The sequence below is a fragment of the Oncorhynchus nerka genome, linkage group LG8 (assembly GCF_034236695.1).
Source record: "Oncorhynchus nerka isolate Pitt River linkage group LG8, Oner_Uvic_2.0, whole genome shotgun sequence".
NCBI lineage: Eukaryota > Metazoa > Chordata > Actinopteri > Salmoniformes > Salmonidae > Oncorhynchus > Oncorhynchus nerka.
This window is the reverse complement of record NC_088403.1, coordinates 4366295-4385363: the sequence shown is the minus strand read 5'-3', so window position 1 is coordinate 4385363 and position 19069 is coordinate 4366295. Positions and strand designations below refer to the sequence as shown.

The window sequence follows — 19069 nt, the reverse complement described above, 5'->3', positions numbered from 1 at the left end:
ACCTCTCTACTGTATATAACCTCTACTGTACTGTATATAACCTCTCTACTGTATATAACCTCTACTGTATATAGCCTCTCTACTGTAACCTCTACTACTGTATATAACCTCTCTACTGTATATAACCTCTCTACTGTATATAACCTCTACTGTATATAACCTCTCTACTGTATATAACCTCTCTACTGTATATAACCTCTCTACTGTATATAACCTCTACTGTATATAACCTCTCTACTGTATATAACCTCTCTACTGTATATAACCTCTACTGTATATAGCCTCTCTACTGTATATAACCTCTACTGTATATAACCTCTCTACTGTATATAACCTCTACTGTATATAACCTCTACTGTATATAACCTCTACTGTATATAACCTCTACTGTATATAACCTCTCTACTGTATATAACCTCTCTACTGTATATAACCTCTCTACTGTATATAACCTCTCTACTGTATATAACCTCTCTACTGTATATAACCTCTACTGTATATAACCTCTCTACTGTATATAGCCTCTCTACTGTATATAACCTCTCTACTGTATATAACCTCTACTGTATATAACCTCTACTGTATATAACCTCTCTACTGTATATAACCTCTACTGTATATAACCTCTCTACTGTATATAGCCTCTCTACTGTATATAACCTCTACTGTATATAACCTCTACTGTATATAACCTCTCTACTGTATATAACCTCTACTGTACTGTATATAACCTCTACTGTATATAACCTCTACTGTATATAACTGTATATAACCTCTACTGTATATAACCTCTCTACTGTATATAACCTCTACTGTATATAACCTCTCTACTGTATATAACCTCTCTACTGTATATAACCTCTACTGTATATAACCTCTCTACTGTATATAACCTCTCTACTGTATATAACCTCTCTACTGTATATAGCCTCTCTACTGTATATAACCTCTACTGTATATAACCTGTATATAACCTCTGTATATAACTCTACTGTATATAACCTCTCTACTGTATATAACCTCTACTGTATATAACCTCTACTGTATATAACCTCCTCTACTGTATATAACCTCTCTACTGTATATAGCCTCTACTGTACTCTACTGTATATAACCTCTCTACTGTATATAGCCTCTACTGTATATAACCTCTACTGTATATAACCTCTCTACTGTATATAACCTCTCTACTGTATATAGCCTCTACTGTATATAACCTCTCTACTGTATATAGCCTCTCTACTGTATATAACCTCTCTACTGTATATAACCTCTCTACTGTATATAACCTCTCTACTGTATATAACCTCTCTACTGTATATAACCTCTCTACTGTATATAACCTCTCTACTGTATATAACCTCTCTACTGTATATAGCCTCTACTGTATATAACCTCTACTGTATATAACCTCTCTACTGTATATAACCTCTCTACTGTATATAACCTCTACTGTATATAACCTCTCTACTGTATATAACCTCTACTGTATATAACCTCTCTACTGTATATAACCTCTCTACTGTATATAACCTCTACTGTATATAACCTCTACTGTATATAACCTCTACTGTATATAGCCTCTCTACTGTATATAACCTCTACTGTATATAACCTCTACTGTATATAGCCTCTCTACTGTATATAGCCTCTACTGTATATAACCTCTACTGTATATAACCTCTCTACTGTATATAACCTCTCTACTGTATATAACCTCTACTGTATATAACCTCTACTGTATATAACCTCCCTCTCTACTGTATATAACCTCTCTACTGTATATAACCTCTACTGTATATAACCTCTACTGTATATAACCTCTCTACTGTATATAACCTCTCTACTGTATATAACCTCTACTGTACTGTATATAACCTCTACTGTATATAACCTCTACTGTATATAACCTCTCTACTGTATATAGCCTCTACTGTATATAGCCTCTCTACTGTATATAGCCTCTACTGTATATAACCTCTCTACTGTATATAGCCTACTGTATATAACCTCTCTACTGTATATAATAACCTCTCTACTGTATATAACCTCTCTACTGTATATAACCTCTCTACTGTATATAGCCTCTACTGTATATAACCTCTCTACTGTATATAACCTCTCTACTGTATATAGCCTCTACTGTATATAACCTCTACTGTATATAACCTCTACTGTATATAACCTCTCTACTGTATATAACCTCTACTGTATATAACCTCTCTACTGTATATAACCTCTCTACTGTATATAACCTCTCTACTGTATATAACCTCTCTACTGTATATAACCTCTACTGTATATAACCTCTCTACTGTATATAACCTCTCTACTGTATATAACCTCTACTGTATATAACCTCTACTGTATATAGCCTCTCTGTATATAACCTCTACTGTCTACTGTATATAGCCTCTCTACTGTATATAACCTCTCTACTGTATATAGCCTCTACTGTATATAACCTCTCTACTGTATATAACCTCTCTACTGTATATAACCTCTCTACTGTATATAACCTCTCTACTGTATATAACCTCTACTGTATATAACCTCTCTACTGTATATAACCTCTACTGTATATAACCTCTACTGTATATAACCTCTCTACTGTATATATATAACCTCTCTACTGTATATAACCTCTCTGTACTGTGTATATAACCTGTATATAACCTCTACTGTATATAACCTCTCTACTGTATATAACCTCTCTACTGTATATAACCTCTCTACTGTATATAACCTCTCTACTGTATATAACCTCTACTGTATATAACCTCTCTACTGTATATAACCTCTCTACTGTATATAACCTCTACTGTATATAACCTCTCTACTGTATATAACCTCTACTGTATATAACCTCTCTACTGTATATAACCTCTCTACTGTATATAACCTCTACTGTATATAACCTCTCTACTGTATATAACCTCTACTGTATATAACCTCTACTGTATATAACCTCTCTACTGTATATAACCTCTACTGTATATAACCTCTACTGTATATAACCTCTACTGTATATAACCTCTACTGTATATAGCCTCTCTACTGTATATAACCTCTACTGTATATAACTCTACTGTATATAACCTCTACTGTATATAGCCTCTCTACTGTATATAACCTAATATAACCTCTACTGTATATAACCTCTCTACTGTATATAACCTCTCTACTGTATATAACCTCTACTGTATATAACCTCTCTACTGTATATAACCTCTACTGTATATAACCTCTACTGTATATAACCTCTCTACTGTATATAACCTCTACTGTATATAACCTAATATAACCTCTACTGTATATAACCTCTCTACTGTATATAACCTCTCTACTGTATATAACCTGTATATAACCTCTACTGTATATAACCTCTACTGTATATAACCTCTACTGTATATAACCTCTCTACTGTATATAACCTCTCTACTGTATATAACCTCTACTGTATATAACCTCTCTACTGTATATAACCTCTCTACTGTATATAACCTCTACTGTATATAACCTCTCTACTGTATATAACCTCTACTGTATATAGCCTCTCTACTGTATATAACCTCTACTGTATATAACCTCTACTGTATATATATAACCTCTACTGTATATAACCTCTCTACTGTATATAACCTCTACTGTATATAACCTCTCTACTGTATATAACCTCTACTGTATATAGCCTCTCTACTGTATATAACCTCTACTGTATATAACCTCTCTACTGTATATAACCTCTACTGTATATAACCTCTACTGTATATAACCTCTACTGTATATAGCCTCTCTACTGTATATAACCTCTACTGTATATAACCTCTACTGTATATAACCTCTCTACTGTATATAACCTCTACTGTATATAACCTCTCTACTGTATATAACCTCTACTGTATATAACCTCTACTGTATATAGCCTCTCTACTGTATATAACCTCTACTGTATATAACCTCTACTGTATATAGCCTCTCTACTGTATAAAGCCTCTCTACTGTATATAACCTCTCTACTGTATATAACCTCTACTGTATATAACCTCTACTGTACTGTATATAGCCTCTCTACTGTATATAACCTCTCTACTGTATATAACCTCTACTGTATATAACCTCTCTACTGTATATAGCCTCTACTGTATATAACCTCTCTACTGTATATAACCTCTACTGTATATAACCTCTACTACCTGTATATAACCTCTACTGCCTCTACTGTATATAGCCTCTCTACTGTATATAACCTCTCTACTGTATATAAACCTCTACTGTATATAACTGTATATAACCTATAGCCTCTCTACTGTATATAACCTCTCTACTGTATATAACCTCTACTGTATATAACCTCTCTACTGTATATAACCTCTCTACTGTATATAACCTCTCTACTGTATATAACCTCTACTGTATATAGCCTCTCTACTGTATATAACCTCTCTACTGTATATAACCTCTACTGTATATAACCTCTACTGTATATAACCTCTACTGTATATAACCTCTACTGTATATAGCCTCTCTACTGTATATAACCTCTCTACTGTATATAACCTCTACTGTATATAACCTGTATATAACCTCTACTGTATATAACCTCTCTACTGTATATAGCCTCTCTACTGTATATAACCTCTACTGTATATAACCTCTCTACTGTATATAGCCTCTCTACTGTATATAACCTCTACTGTATATAACCTCTACTGTATATAACCTCTACTGTATATAGCCTCTCTACTGTATATAACCTCTACTGTATATAACCTCTACTGTATATAACCTCTACTGTATATAACCTCTACTGTATATAACCTCTCTACTGTATATAGCCTCTCTACTGTATATAGCCTCTCTACTGTATATAGCCTCTCTACTGTATATAACCTCTACTGTATATAACCTCTACTGTATATAACCTCTACTGTATATAGCCTCTCTACTGTATATAACCTCTACTGTATATAACCTCTACTACTGTATAACCTACTGTATATAACCTCTACTGTATATAACCTCTCTGTATATAGCCTCTACTATGTACCTCTACTGTATATAACCTCTCTACTGTATATAACCTCTACTGTATATAACCTCTACTGTATATAACCTCTACTGTATATAACCTCTACTGTATATAGCCTCTACTGTATATAACCTCTCTACTGTATATAACCTCTACTGTATATAACCTCTACTGTATATAGCCTCTCTACTGTATATAACCTCTCTACTGTATATAGCCTCTACTGTATATAACCTCTCTACTGTATATAACCTCTACTGTATATAACCTCTACTGTATATAGCCTCTACTGTATATAACCTCTCTACTGTATATAGCCTCTACTGTATATAACCTCTCTACTGTATATAGCCTCTACTGTATATAACCTCTCTACTGTATATAGCCTCTCTACTGTATATAACCTCTACTGTATATAACCTCTCTACTGTATATAACCTCTACTGTATATAACCTCTACTACTGTATATAACCTCTCTACTGTATATAACCTCTATATAGCCTCTACTGTATATAACCTCTCTACTGTATATAGCCTCTACTGTACTGTATATAACCTCTCTACTGTATATAGCCTCTCTACTGTATATAACCTCTACTGTATATAACCTCTCTACTATAACCTCTACTGTATATAACCTCTCTACTGTATATAACCTCTCTACTGTATATAACCTCTCTACTGTATATAACCTCTCTACTGTATATAACCTCTACTGTATATAACCTCTCTACTGTATATAACCTCTCTACTGTATATAACCTCTACTGTATATAACCTCTACTGTATATAACCTCTCTACTGTATATAACCTCTCTACTGTATATAACCTCTACTGTATATAACCTCTCTACTGTATATAACCTCTACTGTATATAACCTCTACTGTATATAACCTCTACTGTATATAACCTCTACTGTATATAACCTCTCTACTGTATATAACCTCTACTGTATATAACCTCTCTACTGTATATAACCTCTACTGTATATAACCTCTCTACTGTATATAACCTCTACTGTATATAACCTCTCTACTGTATATAACCTCTCTACTGTATATAACCTCTACTGTATATAACCTCTACTGTATATAACCTCTCTACTGTATATAACCTCTACTGTATATAACCTCTACTGTATATAACCTCTCTACTGTATATAACCTCTACTGTATATAGCCTCTCTACTGTATATAACCTCTCTACTGTATATAACCTCTACTGTATATAACCTCTCTACTGTATATAACCTCTCTACTGTATATAACCTCTCTACTGTATATAACCTCTCTACTGTATATAACCTCTACTGTATATAACCTCTCTACTGTATATAACCTCTCTACTGTATATAACCTCTCTACTGTATATAGCCTCTCTACTGTATATAGCCTCTCTACTGTATATAACCTCTCTACTGTATATAACCTCTCTACTGTATATAACCTCTCTACTGTATAAAGCCTCTCTACTGTATAAAGCCTCTCTACTGTATATAACCTCTCTACTGTATATAACCTCTCTACTGTATATAGCCTCTCTACTGTATATAACCTGTATACTGTATATAACCTCTCTACTGTATATAGCCTCTCTACTGTATATAGCCTCTCTACTGTATATAACCTCTCTACTGTATATAACCTCTCTACTGTATATAACCTCTACTGTATATAGCCTCTCTACTGTATATAACCTCTCTACTGTATATAACCTCTCTACTGTATATAGCCTCTCTACTGTATATAACCTCTCTACTGTATATAACCTCTACTGTATATAACTGTTGGTTAGAGTCTGTTGCACTGTTGGTTAGAGCCTGTTGCTGTTGGTTAGAGCCTGTAACTGTTGGTTAGAGCCTGTAACTGTTGGTTAGAGCCTGTAACTGTTGGTTAGAGTCTGTAACTGTTGGTTAGAGTCTGTAACTGTTGGTTAGAGTCTGTAACTGTTGGTTAGAGCCTGTAACTGTTGGTTAGAGTCTGTAACTGTTGGTTAGAGCCTGTAACTGTTGGTTAGAGCCTGTAACTGTTGGTTAGAGCCTGTAACTGTTGGTTAGAGCCTGTAACTGTTGGTTAGAGCCTGTAACTGTTGGTTAGAGCCTGTAACTGTTGGTTAGAGCCTGTAACTGTTGGTTAGAGCCTGTAACTGTTGGTTAGAGCCTGTAACTGTTGGTTGGAGCCTGTAACTGTTGGTTAGAGCCTGTAACTGTTGGTTAGAGCCTGTAACTGTTGGTTACCCTGTAACTGTTGGTTAGAGTCTGTAACTGTTGGTTAGAGCCTGTAACTGTTGGTTAGAGCCTGTAACTGTTGGTTAGAGCCTGTAACTGTTGGTTAGAGCCTGTAACTGTTGGTTAGAGCCTGTGGTTAGAGCCTGTAACTGTTGGTTAGAGCCTGTAACTGTTGGTTAGAGCCTGTAACTGTTGGTTAGAGTCTGTAACTGTTGGTTAGAGCCTGTAACTGTTGGTTAGAGCCTGTAACTGTTGGTTAGAGCCTGTAACTGTTGGTTAGAGCCTGTAACTGTTGGTTAGAGCCTGTAACTGTTGGTTAGAGCCTGTAACTGTTGGTTAGAGCCTGTAACTGTTGGTTAGAGCCTGTAACTGTTGGTTAGAGTCTGTAACTGTTGGTTAGAGTCTGTAACTGTTGGTTAGAGTCTGTAACTGTTGGTTAGAGTCTGTAACTGTTGGTTAGAGTCTGTTGCACTGTTGGTTAGAGCCTGTTACTGTTGGTTAGAGCCTGTAACTGTTGGTTAGAGTCTGTAACTGTTGGTTAGAGTCTGTAACTGTTGGTTAGAGTCTGTAACTGTTGGTTAGAGCCTGTAACTGTTGGTTAGAGCCTGTAACTGTTGGTTAGAGCCTGTAACTGTTGGTTAGAGCCTGTTGCACTGTTGGTTGGAGCCTGTAACTGTTGGTTAGAGCCTGTAACTGTTGGTTAGAGCCTGTAACTGTTGGTTAGAGCCTATAACTGTTGGTTAGAGCCTGTAACTGTTGGTTAGAGCCTGTAACTGTTGGTTAGAGTCTGTAACTGTTGGTTAGAGCCTGTAACTGTTGGTTAGAGCCTGTAACTGTTGGTTAGAGCCTGTCACTGTTGGTTAGAACCTGTTAGAGCCTGTAACTGTTGGTTAGAGCTGTTGGTTAGAGCCTGTAACTGTTGGTTAGGAGCCTGTAACTGTTGGTTAGAGCCTGTAACTGTTGGTTACCCTGTAACTGTTGGTTACCCTGTAACTGTTGGTTAGTCTGCCTGTAACAAATGAACTTTGGTTAGAGCCTGTAACTGTTGGTTAGAGCCTGTAACTGTTGGTTAGAGCCTGTAACTGTTGGTTAGAGCCTGTAACTGTTGGTTAGAGCCTGTAGCTGTTGGTTAGAGCCTGTAACTGTTGGTTAGAGCCTGTAGCTGTTGGTTAGAGCCTGTAGCTGTTGGTTAGAGCCTGTAGCTGTTGGTTAGAGCCTGTAACTGTTGGTTAGAGCCTGTAAGTCAGCATTGCACTGTTGGTTAGAGCCTGTAACTGTTGGTTAGAGCCTGTAAGTCAGCATTTCACTGTTGGTTAGAGCCTGTAACTGTTGGTTAGAGCCTGTAAGTCAGCATTTCACTGTTGGTTAGAGCCTGTAAGTCAGCATTTCTCTGTAAGGTTCTATTCGGCACATGTGACAAATGAACTTTTTGATTTGATGTGGGCCCTTGGTCAACAGTAGAGAGGCTCAACAGTAGTGCCCTATAGTCCCTGCTCAACAGCAGTGCCCTATAGTCCCTGGTCAACAGTAGAGAGGCTCAACAGCAGTGCACTATGGTCCCTGGTCAACAGTCGAGAGGCTCAACAGTAGTACCCTATGGTCCCTGGTCAACAGTAGTGCCTTATGGTCCCTGGTCAACAGTAGTGCCCTATGGTCCCTGGTCAACAGTAGTGCCCTATGGTCCCTGGTCAACAGCAGTGCCCTATGGTCCCTGGTCAACAGCAGTGCCCTATGGTCCCTGGTCAACAGTAGTGCCCTATGGTCCCTGGTCAACAGTAGTGCCCTATGGTCCCTGGTCAACAGCAGTGCCCTATAGTCCCTGGTCAACAGTAGTGCCCTATGGTCCCTGGTCAACAGTAGTGCCCTATAGTCCCTGGTCAACAGCAGTGCCCTATGGTCCCTGGTCAACAGTAGTGCCCTATAGTCCCTGGTCAACAGCAGTGCCCTATAGTCCCTGGTCAACAGCAGTGCACTATGGTCCCTGGTCAACAGTAGTGCCCTATGGTCCCTGGTCAACAGCAGTGCCCTATGGTCCCTGGTCAACAGTAGTGCCCTATGGTCCCTGGTCAACAGCAGTGCCCTATGGTCCCTGGTCAACAGCAGTGCCCTATGGTCCCTGGTCAACAGCAGTGCCCTATAGTCCCTGGTCAACAGTAGTGCCCTATGGTCCCTGGTCAACAGCAGTGCCCTATAGTCCCTGGTCAACAGCAGTGCCCTATAGTCCCTGGTCAACAGCAGTGCCCTATAGTCCCTGGTCAACAGCAGTGCCCTATAGTCCCTGGTCAACAGTAGTGCCCTATAGTCCCTGGTCAACAGCAGTGCCCTATGGTCCCTGGTCAACAGCAGTGCCCTATAGTCCCTGGTCAACAGTAGTGCCCTATAGTCCCTGGTCAACAGCAGTGCACTATGGTCCCTGGTCAACAGCAGTGCCCTATGGTCCCTGGTCAACAGTAGTGCCCTATGGGCCCTGGTCAACAGCAGTGCCCTATAGTCCCTGGTCAACAGTAGTGCCCTATGGTCCCTGGTCAACAGTAGTGCACAATATAGGAAATAGAATAGAGTCCCTTCCTCTGTTCCTCGTGTTGGATAGAGTGAATCCTGAGTTAACTGAAACCAGACTCATCCCTCCCTCTGTCCCTCGTGTTGGATAGAGTGATGGAGTGAATCCTGAGTTAACTGAAACCAGACTCATCCCTCCCTCTGTCCCTCGTGTTGGATAGAGTGATGGAGTGAATCCTGAGTTAACTGAAACCAGACTCATCCCTCCCTCTGTCCCTCGTGTTGGATAGAGTGATGGAGTGAATCCTGAGTTAACTGAAACCAGACTCATCCCTCCCTCTGTCCTCAGTGTTGGATAGAGTGATGGAGTGAATCCTGAGTTAACTGAAACCAGACTCATCCCTCCCTCTGTCCCTCGTGTTGGATAGAGTGATGGAGTGAATCCTGAGTTAACTGAAACCAGACTCATCCCTCCCTCTGTCCCTCGTGTTGGATAGAGTGATGGAGTGAATCCTGAGTTAACTGAAACCAGACTCATCCCTCCCTCTGTCCCTCGTGTTGGATAGAGTGAATCCTGAGTTAACTGAAACCAGACTCATCCCTCCCTCTGTCCCTCGTGTTGGATAGAGTGATGGAGTGAATCCTGAGTTAACTGAAACCAGACTCATCCCTCCCTCTGTTCCTCGTGTTGGATAGAGTGATGGAGTGAATCCTGAGTTAACTGAAACCAGACTCATCCCTCCCTCTGTCCCTCGTGTTGGATAGAGTGATGGAGTGAATCCTGAGTTAACTGAAACCAGACTCATCCCTCCCTCTGTTCCTCGTGTTGGATAGAGTGATGGAGTGAATCCTGAGTTAACTGAAACCAGACTCATCCCTCCCTCTGTTCCTCGTGTTGGATAGAGTGATGGAGTGAATCCTGAGTTAACTGAAACCAAACTCATCCCTCCGTCTCTTTCTTTTTCTCCAGATGGGTCTCGTTGTATAAGTGAACGAGACAAGCACTACTTTATACTTGTTTCATCCGTTTTCCTTAAATGTAAACAAGAATCGATATTGGTGCCAGCTTTGGATAGAGTGAAGTCTTACCAAACACAAATTCCCTCGACACCCACTTGTGTTTGTCAAAGAAAAGGACAAGTGTGAGAAGTCGTGCCAGTTTTGTTCTGTAACTGTTGTCTCAGTGAGTCGTGGCGGAACTTGGTTACATCCCAAATGGTACCCTATTCCCTAGATAGTGCACTACTTTTAATCAGAGTCCTATTATAGGACCTGGTCAAAAGTAGTGCACTAAATTGGAATAGGGAGCTTTTTGAGCCACATATATTGTTTTCTTATTGTGACTCTGGCCACATGTTGTCTGGTGCCAGTGTTAAGGTACCCTCCCTATTCCCTATATAGGGTTCTGGTCAGAAGTAGTGCATTATGTAGGGAATAGGGGTGCCGTTTTGGACAGAAACAAGGGTTCCTCACACGTCGATGGATCTACGGGACTAAGAAGGATAGTTTGACATCTCTGTTGACCACCATTACCACCTCAAAGGCTTCTCCTTCATGTTGTGTTGTAGAGCGCTGGTTTTCAGTCTGCTTTGAACCAGGCCCTGTTGTAGGGAGATGGTTTTCAGTCTGCTTTGAACCAGGCCCTGTTGTAGGGAGATGGTTTTCAGTCTGCTTTGAACCAGGCCCTGTTGTAGAGCACTGGTTTTCAGTCTGCTTTGATCCAGGCCCTGTTGTAGAGCGCTGGTTTTCAGTCTGCTTTAAACCAGGCCCTGTTGTAGAGCGCTGGTTTTCAGTCTGCTTTGAACCAGGCCCTGTTGTAGGGAGATGGTTTTCAGTCTGCTTTAAACCAGGCCCTGTTGTAGAGCTCTGGTTTTCAGTCTGCTTTAAACCAGGCCCTGTTGTAGAGCTCTGGTTTTCAGTCTGCTTTAAACCAGGCCCTGTTGTAGAGCGCTGGTTTTCAGTCTGCTTTGAACCAGGCCCTGTTGTAGAGCGCTGGTTTTCAGTCTGCTTTAAACCAGGCCCTGTTGTAGAGCGCTGTTTTTCAGTCTGCTTTAAACCAGGCCCTGTTGTAGAGCTCTGGTTTTCAGTCTGCTTTAAACCAGGCCCTGTTGTAGAGCGCTGGTTTTCAGTCTGCTTTAAACCAGGCCCTGTTGTAGAGCGCTGGTTTTCAGTCTGCTTTGAACCAGGCCCTGTTGTAGAGCGATGGTATTCAGTCTGCTTTGAACCAGGCCCTGTTGTAGGGAGATGGTATTCAGTCTGCTTTAAACCAGGCCCTGTTGTAGAGCGATGGTATTCAGTCTGCTTTGAACCAGGCCCTGTTGTAGAGCGATGGTATTCAGTCTGCTTTGAACCAGGCCCTGTTGTAGAGCGCTGGTATTCAGTCTGCTTCGCACCAGGCCCTGTTGTGGAACTCTAAACGTTTGACCGGAGCCCATAAGGGTGCCATTTGGGATAGAAGTCCATGGCATCTCACTGCACTGTAGTGGAATGTGGTTCCCTTGAAGTGGTCTTCTGAGATGGCAGGCTATGGAGAGTGTCAGAGAGAGGAGGAAGGGGGAGGACGGAAGAACGGAAGGAAGGAAGGAATGAAGGGAGGGAGGAAGAAAGGAAAGGAGGGAGGGAGGACTCCACTAGCCATTCATTCATCTCAACTTTGTTATTTTTCTCTTCTCACGTGTTCTGTCTCTTTATTGTCTCTCTTCCATCTCTCTCTCTCTCTCTCTCTCTTCCCACCTCTCTCTCAACCCCCCCCCTCTCTCTCTCTCTCTCTCCTCTCTCTCTTCCTCCCTGCCTCTCTCTCTCTCTCTCCCCCTTCTCTCTCTCCCCCCCTCTCTCTCTCTTCCCCCTTTCTCTCTCTCTCTCTCTCTCTCTCACTCCCGTCTCTCTCTGTCTCCACAGCTAAATGTCCAGGTGGTTGTCGTAACGGTGGGTTCTGCAACGAGAGACAGGTGTGTGAGTGTCAGGATGGTTTCTACGGGCCGCACTGTGAGAAAGGTATGTTTAGTCTGGTCTGTACATCCAAGCCATTCCATCTATCTTCCATCACTACCATAATGATATACAGTAAGTACACAGTCAACACAATAGCTTGAGTTGCTCATTCTATAGAATTAAATTTAAATGATTTTCTTGTGGGTTTTTTCCCCTTCTCCTTGGCCCACATCAACAATGCTGGGTGGAATATCTTCTTTTATTTCCTGGAATGTCTCCACAACAAAACAAAACCAAAAATAAAACCTTATGAAATGAAAGGCTAGAGAAAAAGAGAAGAGGTTGTGTGTTGTTTCACAGTTATGAGACACCAGTCCTGCTCAGGCAGGCCTATCATTTTCAGACAACAGAACCACCGCGTTGCATTTAAATGTATTAATGAATCTGTAAAAGGTTATGCTTTTGCTGCGGCTTAACGTTGCCTCAAGGCACCACAACTTAAAAAACATCATGGAAATTACAAAGCACTGGTTCAACAGGCTCCATCCAGACTAGTTAAATGGAGCAAATTTATTTGAAATGTTTTTCCATGACAGAAAAAACAATCATGTCAGCAGACAGGCAGGCAGACAGACAGACAGACAGACAGACAGACAGACAGACAGACAGACAGACAGACAGACAGACAGGCAGGCAGACAGACAGACAGGCAGGCAGGCAGACAGACAGACAGGCAGGCAGACAGGCAGGCAGGCAGACAGGCAGGCAGGCAGGCAGACAGACAGGCAGGCAGACAGACAGGCAGACAGGCACAGACAGGCAGGCAGGAAGACAGGCAGGCAGACAGGCAGGGAGGCAGACAGGCAGGCAGACAGACAGACAGACAGACAGACAGACAGACAGACAGACAGACAGGCAGGCAGACAGACAGGCAAGCATGCAGACAGGCAGGCAGGCAGGCAAGCAGGCAGACAGGCAGGCAGACAGACAGGCAGGCAGGCAGGCAGGCAGGCAGGCAGGCAGACAAACAGACAGGCAGGCAGGCAGGCAGACAGGCAGGCAGGCAGACAGCCAGGCAGGCAAACAGGCAGGCAGGCAGGTTGGGCGGCGACGACCACGTGTTCCATCTATTTAAGGCTCTAAAAGAGGTTAGAGAGAGACTCTGTCCAGCTACAGACTGACTGAGGGGGGTGGAGAGCAATGTTGTTGTTCCATCTATTTAAGGCTCTAAAAGAGGTTAGAGAGAGACTCTGTCCAGCTACAGACTGACTGAGTGGAGAACAATGTTGTTGTTCCATCTATTTAAGGCTCTAAAAGAGGTTAGAGAGAGACTCTGTCCAGCTACAGACTGACTGAGGGGAGAACAATGTTGTTGTTCCATCTATTTAAGGCTCTAAAAGAGGTTAGAGAGAGACTCTGTCCAGCTACAGACTGACTGAGGGGAGAACAATGTTGTTGTTCCATCTATTTAAGGCTCTAAAAGAGGTTAGAGAGAGACTCTGTCCAGCTACAGACTGACTGAGGGGAGAACAATGTTGTTGTTCCATCTATTTAAGGCTCTAAAAGAGGTTAGAGAGAGACTCTGTCCAGCTACAGACTGACTGAGGGGGGTGGAGAACAATGTTGTTGTTCCATCTATTTAAGGCTCTAAAAGAGGTTAGAGAGAGACTCTGTCCAGCTACAGACTGACTGAGGGGAGAACAATGTTGTTGTTCCATCTATTTAAGGCTCTAAAAGAGGTTAGAGAGACTCTGTCCAGCTACAGACTGACTGAGGGGGGTGGAGAACAATGTTGTTGTTCCATCTATTTAAGGCTCTAAAAGAGGTTAGAGAGAGACTCTGTCCAGCTACAGACTGACTGAGGGGGGTGGAGAACAATGTTGTTGTTCCATCTATTTAAGGCTCTAAAAGAGGTTAGAGAGAGACTCTGTCCAGCTACAGACTGACTGAGGGGGTGGAGAACAATGTTGTTGTTCCATCTATTTAAGGCTCTAAAAGAGGTTAGAGAGAGACTCTGTCCAGCTACAGACTGACTGAGGGGGGTGGAGAACAATGTTGTTCCATCTATTTAAGGCTCTAAAAGAGGTTAGAGAGAGACTCTGTCCAGCTACAGACTGACTGAGGGGAGAACAATGTTGTTGTTCCATCTATTTAAGGCTCTAAAAGAGGTTAGAGAGAGACTCTGTCCAGCTACAGACTGACTGAGGGGGGTGGAGAACAATGTTGTTGTTCCATCTATTTAAGGCTCTAAAAGAGGTTAGAGAGAGACTCTGTCCAGCTACAGACTGACTGAGGGGGGTGGAGAACAATGTTGTTGTTCCATCTATTTAAGGCTCTAAAAGAGGTTAGAGAGGGACTCTGTCCAGCTACAGACTGACTGAGGGGGGTGGAGAACAATGTTGTTGTTCCATCTATTTAAGGCTCTAAAAGAGGATAGAGAGAGACTCTGTCCAGCTACAGACTGACTGAGGGGGGTGGAGAGCAATGTTGTTGTTCCATCTATTTAAGGCTCTAAAAGAGGTTAGAGAGAGACTCTGTCCAGCTACAGACTGACTGAGGGGAGAACAATGTTGTTGTTTTTTGTATCATATGAACAGTAAGGACTCTCCACGGGGATTTCACCGTCTACTCAAACAGGGCTACAGAGCTCCTTTGGGTCACTCCCCCAAAAAATGAAGCCACAAAAAAGAACTCAGCTGAAGGTGAATTAAATGAATGTAGTGTTGGACCGTGTCAAGGCTTTGAGGCATCTAAGAGTAGACTATGGATTTTTAAAGAGAAGTGTTCTGTGAGAACGGCTGAGTTTTATTTTCAATCAGCTGAAGGTGAATTAAATGAATGTAGTGTTGGAAGGGTGAAGGGTTACAATCAGCTGAAGGTGAATTAAATGAATGTAGTGTTGGAAGGATTACAATCAGCTGAAGGTGAATTAAATGAATGTAGTGTTGGAAGGGTGAAGGGTTACAATCAGCTGAAGGTGAATTAAATGAATGTAGTGTTGGAAGGGTGAAGGGTTACAATCAGCTGAAGGTGAATTAAATGAATGTAGTGTTGGAAGGATTACAATCAGCTGAAGGTGAATTAAATGAATGTAGTGTTGGAAGGGTGAAGGGTTACAATCAGCTGAAGGTGAATTAAATGAATGTAGTGTTGGAAGGGTGAAGGGTTACAATCAGCTGAAGGTGAATTAAATGAATGTAGTGTTGGAAGGGTTACAATCAGCTGAAGGTGAATTAAATGAATGTAGTGTTGGAAGGGTTACAATCAGCTGAAAGTGAATTAAATGAATGTAGTGTTGGAAGGGTTACAATCAGCTGAAGGTGAATTAAATTAATGTAGTGTTGGAAGGATTACAATCAGCTGAAGGTGAATTAAATGAATGTAGTGTTGGAAGGGTTACAATCAGCTGAAGGTGAATTAAATGAATGTAGTGTTGGAAGGGTGAAGGGTTACAATCAGCTGAAGGTGAATTAAATGAATGTAGTGTTGGAAGGATTACAATCAGCTGAAGGTGAATTAAATGAATGTAGTGTTGGAAGGGTGAAGGGTTACAATCAGCTGAAGGTGAATTAAATGAATGTAGTGTTGGAAGGGTGAAGGGTTACAATCAGCTGAAGGTGAATTAAATGAATATAGTGTTGGAAGGATTACAATCAGCTGAAGGTGAATTAAATGAATGTAGTGTTGGAAGGGTGAAGGGTTACAATCAGCTGAAGGTGAATTAAATGAATGTAGTGTTGGAAGGGTGAAGGGTTACAATCAGCTGAAGGTGAATTAAATGAATGTAGTGTTGGAAGGGTTACAATCAGCTGAAGGTGAATTAAATGAATGTAGTGTTGGAAGGGTTACAATCAGCTGAAAGTGAATTAAATGAATGTAGTGTTGGAAGGGTTACAATCAGCTGAAGGTGAATTAAATTAATGTAGTGTTGGAAGGATTACAATCAGCTGAAGGTGAATTAAATGAATGTAGTGTTGGAAGGGTTACAATCAGCTGAAGGTGAATTAAATGAATGTAGTGTTGGAAGGGTTACAATCAGCTGAAGGTGAATTAAATGAATGTAGTGTTGGAATGGTTACAATCAGCTGAAATTAAATGGTGAAGGGTTAAATGAATGTTAAATGAATGTTGGAAGGGTTACAATCAGCTGAAGGTGAATTAAATGAATGTAGTGTTGGAAGGGTTACAATCAGCTGAAGGTGAATTAAATGAATGTAGTGTTGGAAGGGTTACAATCAGCTGAAGGTGAATTAAATGAATGTAGTGTTGGAGGGGTGAAGGGAATTAAATGAATGTAGTGTTGGAGGGGTGAAGGGTTACAATCAGCTGAAGTTGAATTAAATGAATGTAGTGTTGGAAGGGTTACAATCAGCTGAAGGTGAATTAAATGAATGTAGTGTTGGAAGGGTGAAGGGTTACAATCAGCTGAAGGTGAATTAAATGAATGTAGTGTTGGAAGGGTTACAATCAGCTGAAGGTGAATTAAATGAATGTAGTGTTGGAATGGTTACAATCAGCTGAAGGTGAATTAAATGAATGTAGTGTTGGAAGGGTTACAATCAGCTGAAGGTGAATTAAATGAATGTAGTGTTGGAAGGGTTACAATCAGCTGAAGGTGAATTAAATGAATGTAGTGTTGGAAGGGTTACAATCAGCTGAAGGTGAATTAAATGAATGTAGTGTTGGAGGGGTGAAGGGTTACAATCAGCTGAAGGTGAATTAAATGAATGTAGTGTTGGAAGGGTTACAATCAGCTGAAGGTGAATTAAATGAATGTAGTGTTGGAAGGGTGAAGGGTTACAATCAGCTGAAGGTGAATTAAATGAATGTAGTGTTGGAAGGGTGAAGGGTTACAATCAGCTGAAGGTGAATTAAATGAATGTAGTGTTGGAAGGGTGAAGGGTTACAATCAGCTGAAGGTGAATTAAATGAATGTAGTGTTGGAAGGGTGAAGGTTACAATCAGCTGAAGGTGAATTAAATGAATGTAGTGTTGGAAGGATTACAATCAGCTGAAGGTGAATTAAATGAATGTAGTGTTGGAAGGGTGAAGGGTTACAATCAGCTGAAGGTGAATTAAATGAATGTAGTGTTGGAAGGGTGAAGGGTTACAATCAGCTGAAGGTGAATTAAATGAATGTAGTGTTGGAAGGATTACAATCAGCTGAAGGTGAATTAAATGAATGTAGTGTTGGAAGGGTGAAGGGTTACAATCAGCTGAAGGTGAATTAAATGAATGTAGTGTTGGAAGGGTGAAGGGTTACAATCAGCTGAAGGTGAATTAAATGAATGTAGTGTTGGAAGGGTGAAGGGTTACAATCAGCTGAAGGTGAATTAAATGAATGTAGTGTTGGAAGGGTTACAATCAGCTGAAGGTGAATTAAATGAATGTAGTGTTGGAAGGGTTACAATCAGCTGAAAGTGAATTAAATGAATGTAGTGTTGGAAGGGTTACAATCAGCTGAAGGTGAATTAAATTAATGTAGTGTTGGAAGGATTACAATCAGCTGAAGGTGAATTAAATGAATGTAGTGTTGGAAGGGTGAAGGGTTACAATCAGCTGAAGGTGAATTAAATGAATGTAGTGTTGGAAGGGTGAAGGGTTACAATCAGCTGAAGGTGAATTAAATGAATGTAGTGTTGGAAGGGTGCTGAAGGTGAATTAAATGAATGTAGTGTTGGAAGGTTACAATCAGCTGAAGGTGAATTAAATGAATGTAGTGTTGGAAGGGTGATTACAATCAGCTGAAGGTGAATTAAATGAATGTAGTGTTGGAAGGGTTTACAATCAGCTGAAGGTGAATTAAATTAATGTAGTGTTGGAAGGATTACAATCAGCTGAAGGTGAATTAAATGAATGTAGTGTTGGAAGGGTGAAGGGTTACAATCAGCTGAAGGTGAATTAAATGAATGTAGTGTTGGAAGGGTTACAATCAGCTGAAGGTGAATTAAATTAATGTAGTGTTGGAAGGTTTACAATCAGCTGAAGGTGAATTAAATGAATGTAGTGTTGGAAGGGTTACAATCAGCTGAAGGTGAATTAAATTAATGTAGTGTTGGAAGGATTACAATCAGCTGAAGGTGAATTAAATGAATGTAGTGTTGGAAGGGTGAAGGGTTACAATCAGCTGAAGGTGAATTAAATGAATGTAGTGTTGGAAGGGTTACAATCAGCTGAAGGTGAATTGAATGAATGTAGTGTTGGAAGGGTTACAATCAGCTGAAGGTGAATTAAATGAATGTAGTGTTGGAAGGGTTACAATCAGCTGAAGGTGATTTAAATGAATGTAGTGTTGGAAGGGTTACAATCAGCTGAAGGTGAATTAAATGAATGTAGTGTTGAGGGGTGAAGGGTTACAATCAGCTGAAGGTGAATTA

General features: G+C 40.7%; 1 protein-coding gene across 1 annotated transcript in view; it reads left to right on the top strand.

Moving 5' to 3' along the window:
• Positions 1-19069, top strand: part of LOC115115274 (wnt inhibitory factor 1-like) — a 70290-nt gene that overhangs the window by 35350 nt on the left and 15871 nt on the right. Inside the window, 1 exon segment of the mRNA XM_065021181.1 lies at positions 12660-12755. Coding sequence (XP_064877253.1) covers positions 12660-12755 — 96 coding nt within the window.